At 46.4% G+C, this 12,659-nt stretch overlaps 1 protein-coding gene across 50 annotated transcripts in view; it reads right to left on the minus strand.

Moving 5' to 3' along the window:
* Bptf (bromodomain PHD finger transcription factor) overlaps positions 1–12,659 on the minus strand; it is a 102,694-nt gene that overhangs the window by 25,618 nt on the left and 64,417 nt on the right. For 25 of the 50 annotated variants that reach the window (XR_015630674.1, XR_015630671.1, XR_015630670.1 and 22 more), the window contains 9 exons: positions 10,959–11,083; positions 9,740–9,868; positions 8,540–8,690; positions 8,119–8,161; positions 5,453–5,699; positions 4,979–5,140; positions 4,616–4,767; positions 3,485–3,593; positions 1,546–1,763 (listed from right to left, as the gene is read on the minus strand). Coding sequence is in view for 33 of the 50 variants with exons in the window: in XM_087572455.1 (XP_087428581.1) it covers positions 1,546–1,763; positions 3,485–3,593; positions 4,616–4,767; positions 4,979–5,140; positions 5,453–5,699; positions 8,119–8,161; positions 8,540–8,690; positions 9,740–9,868; positions 10,959–11,083 (1,336 nt within the window). In the remaining 17 variants the exon portion in view is untranslated. 50 annotated transcript variants of the gene reach the window in all.

The following is a 12,659-nucleotide window of genomic DNA, read 5'->3' on the forward strand; positions in this document are numbered from 1 at the left end:
GTGTGTGGCCAAGCAGGCTGGTATTCCTGACAGAAGCGCTAGTCTCTCCTCAGTAGTCTGCAAGGTTAGCATCAACATGACAGCCCACTCACAGACCGGCAACAGAGACCACGACTGAAGTGTATCAGAAGCGCTGCAGGAAGCCTCTTTGGTTGTTTTGGCCTTCTTGGGAAAGGGTCTGGCACAGCCCAGGCTGGCCTTGAACTTGCCAGGTTTCTGTTCCCAAGTGCTGGGATTAGGGGCACATGCCAGCACACAGGATTTATGCAGTGATGCAGATCCAACCCAGAGCTCTGTGGTATTACATAAGCACTCCACAGCCATGCTGTATCTCTGGTGTCTTCTTGGTTTGCTTTTAGCATGTGTGTATACAGTGTATGTGCTTGCTCATGTGTGCACACATGAAGGTCAGAGGATGACACTGGGTGTCTTCCTCTTACCACCTTATTTTTTAACATTTATTTATTTCCATGTATGTCTGCCAGCTTGCCTGAGTTTATGAGCACCATGTATGTGCAAAAGAGCACTTGGAAAGCAGAAGAGGGTACTAGAGCCCTAGATCTGTGAGGAAGCTGGAAATGAGCCTGTGTCCACCTCTCCTGGAGCAGGAAGCACTCCTAACACCTGAGCCATCTCTCTAGCCTGTTCCACCTCATGTGAAAAGACAGAGTCAGCTGAATGTGGAGCTCATCATGTCTGCTACCCTGGCTGGACAGTGAGCTCCCAAGACCCACTTTAAACGTTAATTTTTACCTTTAAGTTGTACAGACATGTATCTTTGCACATGTATGGAGGTGCTCACAGAGCTCAGAAGGTATCAAATTCCTGAAGATGGAGTTACTACTGGAAGCCACAACTGACCTGGGAGCCGGAAACTGAGCTTGGGTCCTCTGAAGTACGTGCTCTTTGCTGCTGAGCCATTTCCAGCCCTCGCAGCTGACTTTTTTGTGGGTGGTGGGGATGGAGCCCAGCACATAAGCTAATACTCCCGCTCTGTCGCCACAGAGAGCTATTGCTCTGCACTCCATCCTGTGATTCCCAGCAAGGGCCACAAACAGTAGACTTTTGAGAGCTTTGGGTTTTGATAGGAAAAGACTAGCCAACAATATGGAACGATATAAGTGATCAGTTTAATGCATTCAGAACCTGCTTTGCTTTTTTTCCTATGAAAATTGCCCAATGAACAACATTTTGGTAATTAAAAGGCTTATCCCTTTCATTAGTACAACATCTAACCCGAGGAATCTCAAGGCCAGACATTATGCTGTCATTAGTAAGTTCAACTCCAGGAGGCAGATGCACCCGGTGTGCATGGAAGTCAGAATGGGGTGTGGATCCCTTGAACCTGAGTTACAGGTTGCTGTAGGTGCCTGGAGCTCAACCGAGATCCTTGGCAGGAGCCACCAATGCTTGAACCTTTGAGCCATCTCCTCAGCCCCAACCAGCCATTCCTTAAAGTAGGTAGACTTCACATTTTACCTCAGATCAAATGTAAACTTCAGGAAAAATAAGGCTACCTCTCCAGTTTAAAGCCAAGTTACTTACGTGGCCCTGCGTTAACTGGGTGAGCTGAGCCATGGTGAGCTTCACTTGCCCTTGCTGAGGACGAGGGCTGTGTGGGGCTGAAGGCTGCAGAGTGCCAGCCGCTGCTCCTGGAGTTAAGCCCTTTTGCACAGGTGCTGAAGAAGCCGTACTGGAAGCAGAAATGGCAGTGGAAACAGGCTGTCCCCGGATGATTTGAGTGACCACTTGTTGGGGTGCACCTACACAAACAACAGATAACAACAAGACAGCCCCATCACTCACACACCACTAGCACGCACTTTGGACTAAGATAGTTTGACACCTCAGATGAATGCAGTTCATTTCAACCTTCCAATAGACATTTGAATATCAATAACCCAAGATGAGTTCAAACACAGGACCATAGCCAGTCCTACTAACTTTATATAGAGTTAAAAAATGACAGGCCAGGCCAGGCTGTGTGGCTTGTGCCTACAATCCCAGCACTCAGGAGACAGAAGCAGGCAGATCTCTGTGAATTCAAGGCCACTTTGGTCAACACAGTGAGTTCTAGGACAGTTGGGGCTACATAGAGACCCTATCTTGAAACAAAAATCTGTTCTTTAGGCTGTAAAAGTTCTCAAGTGCAATGGCCTTTGGCAACTATTTGTGTGTTTGCTTGGGGACAATGGTCTGAGGTTTGCAGGCCTCGTGCCATGAGGAAAGTTTGCTTTATTGCTTTTTCCCTGCCTATTCGCTCCACATGACCCACCAGACTTACTTGTGAGTGCTTGAGGAGCTCAGGGCCATGCCCTGTGTACCACAGCTTGGGGATTTAACATTTTAGCACATGGTACTGCTAACTAGCAGAAACACCGCAAAGAGACCGGTCCTGGGGGCTGCAGAGAGAGCTTTGTGACTAAGAGGACGTGCTGTTCTTGTAGAGGATCCCAGCACCCCTATGGTGGCTCACAACTGTCTGTTACTCCAACTCCAGGGATGCACCTCAGTGAGCACCATCCGTGCACATGATGCAGAAACATTGATTCAGTCAAAGCACTCATACAGGTACAGTGAAATAAACCTAAAAAGCCTGGTTCAGGTCAGTTACATGAAAGTCACTGAGATAATCCAATACACACATGTTCTCTTTCAACTATCACTAACTGTACATTCAGCCACGTGTCTTTCACTGATGAGCCTCCTCTGTTTTTGGATTTTTCCCTCAATCTTTTTATCTTCAACTGCCCCACACTCCCATCCCCACGCCAGGGTCCAAAGACAGGGCCTTACTCACATACACAAAAAAAGATCTACCATCAAATGCCAGGCCCAAGTCATAGTCTTTGACATTTACTATGGTGGTTTGAACCAGCTTCCATTATCTGTGATTGAGGGTCTGGCACTGCCTTTGTAACTCACACGATGTAAGTGCTGCGCTGCACTGCTCTATGCTGCTCTGCTCTGCTCTGCTCTGCGCTGTACTGCTCTGCTCTGCGCTGCTCTGCTCTGCTCTGCGCTGTTCTGCTCTGCTCTCTGAAATGCTCTGCACTGCACTGCTCTGCTCTGCTCTGCACTGCACTGCTCTGCTCTGCTCTCTGCACTGCTCTGCTCTGCACTGCTCTGCTCTGCACTGCTTTGCTCTGCTCTGCACTGCACTGCTCTGCTCTGCTCTGCTCTGCTCTGCTCTATGCTGCTCTGCTCTGCGCTGCTCTGTGCTGCTCTTCAATGTCTGAATGCTATGCTTTACGTTTATTAGTGGTCTGGTTCACTCATGCTGTAAGCAAACTTGAATTTACTTTGTCTATCTTTTTCAGGGAAAAGGACATACACTATCTGTGATCCCACCATGGATTAGAAATTTAGGGTGTCATGTGTTGTAATTCAAATCAGCATTCTCTAACACAGAGAGGCACGCCACAGCTGCCTAGCTGTGCTGTCCAGGCCCTGAAGCAGTTCTATCGCGTGCGTGCGTGAGTACCTGGCTGCATCGTCACTGGTGTTCGGATGACCGCCTTCCCTAGTGCTGGCTGCTGGAGTGGCGCTCTAATCACAGTCATGCCAGGGCGGATCTGAGGCCCTGTGATCACCTGTGCAGGAGCAAAGGACAAGGAATTAAACCCATTCAGCAGCGCAGCAGCGCTCACTCTTACTGCCAGTGCTTGGGAGACAGAGGCAGGCAGATGTCTCAGTTTGAGGCCAGCCTGGTCTACAGAGTGAGTTCCAAGACCACCAGGGCTCCACAGAGACACCCTGTCTCAAAACAAAAACAAAACAAACAACAACAATGACAACAAAAGAATGAAAACTGCTTTGAAATTAGAACTCCAGGGTTTCTCTCCTAAAGCCATGGCTGTCCTGGAACTTACAAAGATCCACTTGCCTCTGCCTGCCCACTGTTACATTTGAAATTGCATTCGGTGTTGGTATAAAGGTGGAATTTTTAAGCCAGAAACTTGAGAGGCTGAGTTCTAGAACCTGGAGACTATAATAAGTAAACAAAAATTCAATATCCTTTCACAGTTTAAGAAGCAACAGTGAGCACATGACTTCAGTTTTATAATTAGAGCCAGAACATTTTGACTTTAAGTTTTCCCATGAAGCTAGTGCCAAAGAAGTGTTTTATCTCATATGTGCACATACTGGTTGGCATACAGTATATTTCAATGTTTCTTTCTGATCAGAAAGAACCCAGATGAACTAAAGCACAGGTGGGAGGGGCTACCAGACTGACAGGAAGAGTGGCATATTCCTGTGCTGTTCATCAAGTCACACACAATCTAATCTAGGGAATATTGGCAAATATCAATTACTTACAAACAATACCAATATGCAACTAAACACATGCCAAATTAACGCATCATGTATAATTTTGGTTTATTAAAAGTATAAAAAATTGGGTTGGGGATTTAGCTCAGTGCGCAAGGCCCTGGGTTCGGTCCCCAACTCTGAAAAAAAATATATAAAAAATTATCTAAATCTAAATACTTCACAGATGAAATCATAATAAAGGAAGATGAGGTGAACTGGTATTGGAAGAGGCCACTAGTATGTCACTTTGACAACAATATTCCTCAGCAGAGAAATCCTGTGGTAAATCGTGAATGCTTACCTGTGAAGTGGTAGTGGTTCCCGCGGAGGCTGAGGTATTGGGCCTAATTGTGACGGTTGCAGTCCTGGGCTGGAATGAAGTAAAGGTTTGCTGGCTTGGACCTGCGGTCGATGGAATGATACCCAGGACCTTCTGCTGTACCTGGACCACACCTTCAAGAGAGATGAAGACATGAACCACACTAGCCCTCAAGGAAAGGCGTGAGGTGCTGCTGGTGTCTGAGGAGGAACTACGTGTGGTGGGTTGCAGAGTGGGCTACACAGAATGTGACACCTGACGACTGAACCAGTGAGGAGGAGATGGAGGATGGCGACAGCATGATCTGGCGGAGGTGAACTCAGACTGCGCGGTTGCTTCCCTTACCTCCTTGTGTTGCCGGCACATTTACAGCGACAATCTTGCTGTTTGCAGGAAGTGGCAGTTTGGTAATTACTTTTCCTGCCATAGTGACGGGACTGCCTGTAATGTGGAGCGTCTGACCTGTGCTGGCAATGGTGGTAGCGGAGGTGGCAGCTGTGCTGGTGGCTAATGGGTATAAGACATTTAATAAGCTTTAGACTTTAAATAACCAGCAGCGCAGTGGCTTCTAGGAAGGGCACCGATGCACGAAATATGGCGCACTCTGTATTTAACAGAAACATTCCTCCTGCTCCAAGTGCGCTCGCTCACTCCCTCGCTCGCTCGCTATGTGGATACTGAAGGTGAGGACTGCACAAAGAGCAGCTCCGACAAATGACCGTCCAGCCTGCCTGTGCAAGCCACTCTCTCGGGAAAGAAGGTTAGAAATGCTTTTCCCCACCCAGAATAAAAGCAATACTCCATTCATCCCTGTTCTACCTGAGTTGGACTGGCCTTGCTTCACCCATGTGGCAAAAGTCTGGTGGAAGTTCTTGTTTTGCTGGAATGTGACTGTGGCAGGAGAGCCAACTTTTGTGGCCAGCACCATCTTTGTTCCAGGGGTGACCGAGCCACTTAAGGGAGCCACCATCACCTTCTGAGCTGGAGAGACAGTGCTGCTTGTGCTGTTTGTTGGGGACGTGGTAGACGCTGCGATGACTGCAGGCTTCTGCTGCTCCAAACGTTTCTGAGAGTCAAGGAGAGGAAATGTGAACCCCAGTTCTCCACGGCAAACCCCATTCTGCGGGATTTCCTAGATGTTCAACTTTCAAAAGGAAAACACCCCTGTCGAAAGTTACCCCAGATCCTTTATGAAGGCTCTATTCCCAGAGTCTACATCATTAGAAATTGATCATAAATAAGAAATTTAAACGATCAAAATGTTCCATACAATACCCAATGTTCAGAGTGAGAACGGCATGGGACATCTTACTGGAGACAGGACACCTATGACTCAGACAGAGCAGGGACAAAGGGGTGGCTCTGACTCATGGCAGTACGAGCTTAGATTGTCCAACCATAAACAGCAAGATAGTACTTTTTATTATTACTACTCAGGTCAGCAAACTCATCATCAAGCTAAATGGAAAATTCTAAGTAGTTTAGACTTTGTTACTGTTATTTATAGTCAGGGTCTCACTCTGTAACCCAAATTGGCCTGGAACTAATGCCGTGTGGTCTTAAATGTGGAGCAATCCTTCTGCTTCAGTTTCCTGAGTACTGGAAATACTTCGTGTTCTATGTAATTAAAAGGTACTTTAACTGCTTTGTACAGAAGGGGGAAATCTCATCATCAGACACCGGGTTACTAGGGATACAACTCAGTTGGTAGAGTGCTTGCCCGGCATGCACAAGGCCCTGGGGTCATTATTCTGCACTGCAAAAAATAAAAATGAAAATAAATAAATTCCTTTAATCCCAACACTGCTGGGCAGAGGGAGGCAGTTCTTTGTAAGTCTGAGGGCAGCTCTGTGTATAGAGTTCTGGGACAGCTGGGACTACACAAAGAACCACTGTGCCAAACAAAACAGGTACAAAAGACAACTTGCACGTTTCAAATTAAAGAGCGCTGGGATTTATCCACAGAGGTCAAATAAGCCACAACCAGGCTTCCGCACGTCAAGCATTAGGTAAGACTGGGTGCCTGAGCGGTATACCTCATGTCACCAAGTCAGTTAGCTGGAAGAAAGTCAGGCTCAGAGAGGCGACAGGATGTGCAAGGGGCCCAAGGACACAGCGTTTGCTCACGAGGACGCCTGAGATGCAGAGCAAGACTGTGTCTCAAAACCACAAAGAAGAGCTGGACATGGTGGCTCATGCCTGTAACTGAAGTACATGGGAGACAGAGGCAGGAGGACTACCATGAGTTTGAGGCCAGCTTGCCCTACACACTGAGGTATGGGAGAGCCTGAGCTACTGCGAGACATTGTTCCGGACTCCACTGAACCTAAATCCCAGGGCATCACCTCCCTCTGCAATCAGCCATTCTGCTTGGACTGCTTTTGCAGACAGCCCATATACATAAAGAGAGTTTGAAGTATTGCTTATCAATGCTTATTTTCAAAAGAGAAGCAGCTTTGTTCTGCACACTTAGAGCCATCATCTGATCCAATTAGTTCAGAGGGAAATAGAAGCAAAGAAACAGAACACATAATCACAGTATTTCACAAGGAGAAAACGCATTAAGAATGTGAAGAACTTGAAAACAAATGAAGAGGCGCTACATTGGGCTGCGCTGCAGAGGTGACAAAACACAGCATAAAGATGAAGGACAGGACAACTAGCCAGTTGCTATAGGAACAGATGCTTATGATTTTCTGTGCATTTCCAATAGGGCTATTTCCCCAAATTTCAAGTGAATAGAAAGATGCATACTAAATTGAAAGACATGTCAGTTTGAAAAACGTCCCTTATAAAACCCTGACACCTAAAAAATAAGTGTTTTTAAAATATATGCAGCTTGGGCTGGAGATATGCTCAGTACAGGGCTGCCCTTAAAGGGGCCAGGGCTTGTTCTCAGAGTGGTACAGTCATCTGTAACTCCAGTTCCAGGCATCTCACTCCCTCTTCTAGACATCAGGACCAGGAATGCACCATCGTGCACAGAGACAAGCAGGAAAAACACCCATACCCACAAACAAATGTTTAACTATGCCAACAGTTCTGTTTTTAAAACCCCATGCTACTTTATCTATGTTCTCTAGATTTACACTTTTAGGAGAAGCAAGTGCTACAATCTGATTCTTGGATACAGTACACTGGTCACCATATGGGATGCTGAAAATCCAGCAAACGACTTTGTGAGCATTGATTCCAATCAAGCCAGAGCCTGGGCGAAGTTTACTTCTTCACAGGCTGCACTGGAGGAAAGAGCCTTTAGAAAGGACGCAGGGACTGTAAGAGCAATCGCCAGGACTCAGCACCTGCAATGGTGTGCTCGGTTTGCAGAACCGCAGGTTCACGTATCACTGAGATTCTTTCAAAAAGGAGACATGAGGTACACTTTAAATATTCCATATGAATACATAATCCCGGGCTTCTCCTTGGCCACAAAGGCCGATGTGCTGTGCAGTGCCTCCCCTGAGAGAAGCCTGCTGTCTACTGACCTTCGTCTGCTGCTCCACGGCTTGAGCCTTTTCTTTCTCCACTCTGTAGGGAAAAGGAGAACTCATCAGCAACTGTTTACAAATGACACCTGGCTGACTCGGCAACACAGAGGCGGGGACTATTTCTCTTTTTAAGGAAAGTTTAAGATAACTTAAAAATAACAAATATAGGGGCTGGGGATTTAGCTCAGTGGTAGAGCGCTTACCTAGGAAGCGCAAGGCCCTGGGTTCGGTCCCCAGCTCCGAAAAAAAAGAACAAAAAAAAAAAAAAAAAAAAAACCAAATATAAAACACTAACACACTAAAATTAAGAAACGAGGCTTAAATCAACTACCCAGAGCTAACACATAGAATCAAAGGGTAGAGGAAAACAATGAGAATGAGTGGCGGGAACTACGCTGTGACAGGGGCTAACCATTACCTCTCAGCAAAAGCCCTGATCTCCCAGAGCTCCAGCTCCTCCTCGGCCACCCAGCTTTCAATGACGACAGGGCCTGTTTGCTTGGGTGTCTCCGGTCTCTTTGGCCGCAGGGCACTTGATCGAAGGCCTTTCCGCTGAGGTGTGGGTGTTTCTAGTGAAAGAAATCAGATCGTTTTCAGCAATATTGTTCCTATGGAGTTCTTCTGACATCTATTTCATGAGGCATGGTGGTTGGCAAATGACATCTTTTAATTTGAGATACATATCCCAGGATGCCACCACCAGCCAAACTTTTCGCTTTAAAGTGCCAGATATTGCCAAATCCTTGAGACCACACAGGCCAGACGGTCTACACTGCACGTCTGGACCGCAGTGCCCAAGTGCCAGCAGCACCCACAGATGGCTCCGTGCACTGACTGGCTGCTCCCCCAGAGGACCCAGGCTCAATTTCCAGCACCCACATGGGAGCCACCACTGTCTGTTACTTCAGTTCCAGGGGATCTGACACCTTCACACAGACATACATACAGGCAAAACACCAGTCCACATAAAGATGATTAAATCATCTTTTAAAAGCATGAGTGGAAAACCAAACTCTGTGAACTGCATGCAGCCATGTTCCGATGAAACCACTTGTGAGAGCCGAACAGTGGTCACGGCTCCTCAGACATGGCAGACTAATCCTGGGGAAGGCATGTAAGCCTCACACGACCTTCCTCTCTGTCTGGAACTCTGTTCCCTATCCTCTCTCCACATGTGAGTAAGAGCAATTCACTGCTGAGACTGTAACAATTTCTGTCAAGGGTTTAGCATGTTGGCATTTTTTTAGCTGTGACCCTGGGGAAGAGAGTAGCAAGCTCCTGGCAATAACCCTCTCCAGAGATAACATGAGGCTGCTCTTCCTTGCCTCTCAAGGAAGCAAGGCTGGTAACCATGTAGGTGCTGGGAACTGAAGCAGGTCCTCTGCAAGAGAGAGCAATAAGCACTCGTAACTGCTGGGCCATCTCTCTCGCCCTTAGTCCACTTTTTGAAGAAGTCTCACTCTGTAGGTCTGTAGGCCAGGCTAGTCCAGGACTCACAGCAATCTCCTGTCCTGGAGGTTGTCAATACAGGAGCAGTGTGTACCGTCAGGTAGGTAGCCAAACCTCCATAAATAGAACACGAGAGGCCAGCAACGATGCGTTTTCTTCTACCTCTTACCTTTTGGTGCTTCTGGAACTCCAATGGGGCAAATGATCTTCCTGATACAATACTCAGACCGGATGCCATAGGGACCCACGTCGCGCCTCTTAATTATCTCTGTGGTGGTGATTTCAGTTTCAGATGTTTCTGTGGGAACACGATTTACACACTGTTAAGAACCACCTGAAATATGAGGAAACCTAGAAGACGTACCACTTGGTGCTTTGTTAGAGGCGTGAGTCTGAAATGACCTGGGTTATTATAACCAGAGCATCACTGCTTGATGACAGCGGCCGAGTGTCTCTGGTCCTCCAGCGGCTTCTCTCGGGTGGTGTTTGTCCTTCAGTGATGGCTCCCACTGTGCTGCTAAGGCGGGTCATTCCTTTCCTTTCTGACACAAGGGTTTCACTCTATAGCCTAAGGTGGCCTAGAACTCAGTGGCGCCCAGAAAGGCAGCAAATTTGTGGCAACCCTTCTGCCTCAGCATAAGTAGCAGGAAGAAAAAAAATTAAGTGGAAAAAACCAATGATATACTGTCCAAGTTTATTTCCAGAAGCAGCACCTAATCAAAGCAAGGCCTGAGGGGGGCTCCAGGGCTCAGGACTGTCCGGTGACTGGCTGAGCGACTGCTTTGGGTAACGACCATCGTGTGAACATTTAGGTGAGTGTACGTGTGCTGACTGACCTATCATCTGAACCTTGATTTTATGGCACCCAGAAAACTTAAGGGTAAACTTCTATAAAATAAGGTAAGTATCTAATAAATTCAGTGAGCAGCACATGATTTTATTTTATTGCACTGCTAGGGGTCAAACCCAGAGCCTTGCATATGCTAGGCAAGTGCTACAGCCATAGACCCAGACCCACTTTAAGTTTCTTGGGTTGGTTTTTTTTTGGAGACAGTTCTTCTAGCTGGTCTTGAGCTGAGCAGCCCAAGCGGGTCATGAATTAGATCCTCTTGCCTCAGCCTCCTAAGGAGATGGCATTGTAAACCTGTGCGGCCAGGTCTGGCTACCTTTTTGGCTACCCAATCTCATATAATCTTAGTTGGCCCTTTTTGGACCATTCATTCTCCCGCTTCCTGCCCCTCGGTATGAATGTTTCAAGCATGCACCACCAGAACCAGGTTACACAACACAACGCAGGTCCTCATGCATGAGATATGTATGCACTTCAGCCTGCAACTAAGCTACATCCTTAGCCTGCATCTTTAAACTTAAAAGTGCAATTCCCTTACCTGTCCGTGTAGACCCTCCTCCTGGCGGAGCCTTGGCTGCCATGTCATCCCATCTCAAACTGGCCCACAGTAACCGTAGCATCAGGCTCACTCCTGCTAAGGACTTTACCGTTTGAAGTCTATACCTGAAAGGACAGCCCAGATCAACTACATACAAACACACAGCTTTCACACTCTCTTCGCTTCCTCTCTGAACCTGTAGGACATGTTTCTGGCACTGACTGGGACCTCAGTACCTGTGACTTGTAGACTCAGGCATTACAGCCTTTAAAGTAACACCTTTGGGTTTCCAGGATAATGTGCTCTTAACAATTTTAAATCATTGAGACTCATTTCCAATGCCACAGAAATAAAATGTAAGGTATTTTATCTTAAGACTGAAAAGACAACTTATAAAGATCTTTATATTATTCTATAAAATATCTGCATGAAAAATACAGGAAAAAACAAAACAAGTAACCATGTTACTAAATTTGATAGGAGCCTTGAAGAAAAATCATGATAAAATAGTTTTTGCTAAAACAAAACAAAAACCTAAAAATGTTTATATTTTCTCAAAGAGTAAAACAAAACTAAAACACTCTGCAGAACCTTTTCTAATTGAACAGAATTCTGAGGTTCAAGGTAGCTTTTCCAAACATGAACCCCTGCTCATAAGTACAGCAAATACTGTGAGCGTAGCAATGCTAGCTAAGTTTGGCGCCTGTGAAGAAATCCATTACCAGAAGCGTCCATTCCCGCATCAGCTACTCAAATGAAAAGAAGGGACCCTGGACTCGTGTTCTCCCTTAAGCAACTGTAAAGTTGCTGAACATATCTTTCTTTTTTGCACCAACACTAAAAATGCATCTGAAAGTTAGTTTACTCAATTTCAATGAATATTTTATCCGCAAACGGAATTCACTGTGACATCTCTTTGCAGCGGCCAGCAGCTGTCAATTCCTATTAACACCTTCATAATTACATTTCCCTTTGGATATTTTCACATTACATGACATGAACACATTGGCTGAATGCAGTACAGAGGAAGCTTATCTAATGAAAATCGTTCCCTCCACTATCAGACAGAAGAAACCCGGGACAATTCTGCACGGGAATGGTGATGCTTTCTGTTACTATCATGTGAGGAAATGAACGGTTGCAGCACCCCTGTCAATTCCTAGCTCTACCTGGGAAACGTTTGCCTCACCTTAATATCCCAAGCCTCCTTGACCCTGGACAGAGTCTTTAAAGTAGTGGCAAGAAGTTGAATAGTGTAGGGATAACCCAAGAGGGAGAAAGTGTCTGTCACTTTCAGGCCACACCCACAGAGAGTCTTGTGGAAGTCTGGTATGGCAGAAGGAGAACAAGCTTTGCTTTTCTTCTTTTCTTTTTCCCCAAGACAGGGCTTCTCCATGTAGCCCTGACTGTTCTGAATTTGTAGACCAGGCTGGCCTCAAACTCACATAGATCTGCCTGCCTCTGCCTCCCCGTGCTGGGACTAAAGGCGCGCACTACCACCTCTGGCAAGAGCAAGTACTTCTTATTCTCTCTTCCTCCTCTACTTGTTCTCTAGGGTCAAACAATAGCTTCAAATCCCCTCTCTGCCTGCCTTGCCTCACACATAAGACCCTCTTACCCACACTGCACTGAGGACAGAACCCAGAGTCCTAACAGTGATCGATACCCCCCAAAGCAACCCTATTTAAAATGCAGGCAATA

The sequence above is a fragment of the Rattus norvegicus genome, chromosome 10 (genome assembly GCF_021556685.1).
Source record: "Rattus norvegicus strain SHRSP/BbbUtx chromosome 10, alternate assembly SHRSP_T2T, whole genome shotgun sequence".
Lineage (NCBI taxonomy): Eukaryota > Metazoa > Chordata > Mammalia > Rodentia > Muridae > Rattus > Rattus norvegicus.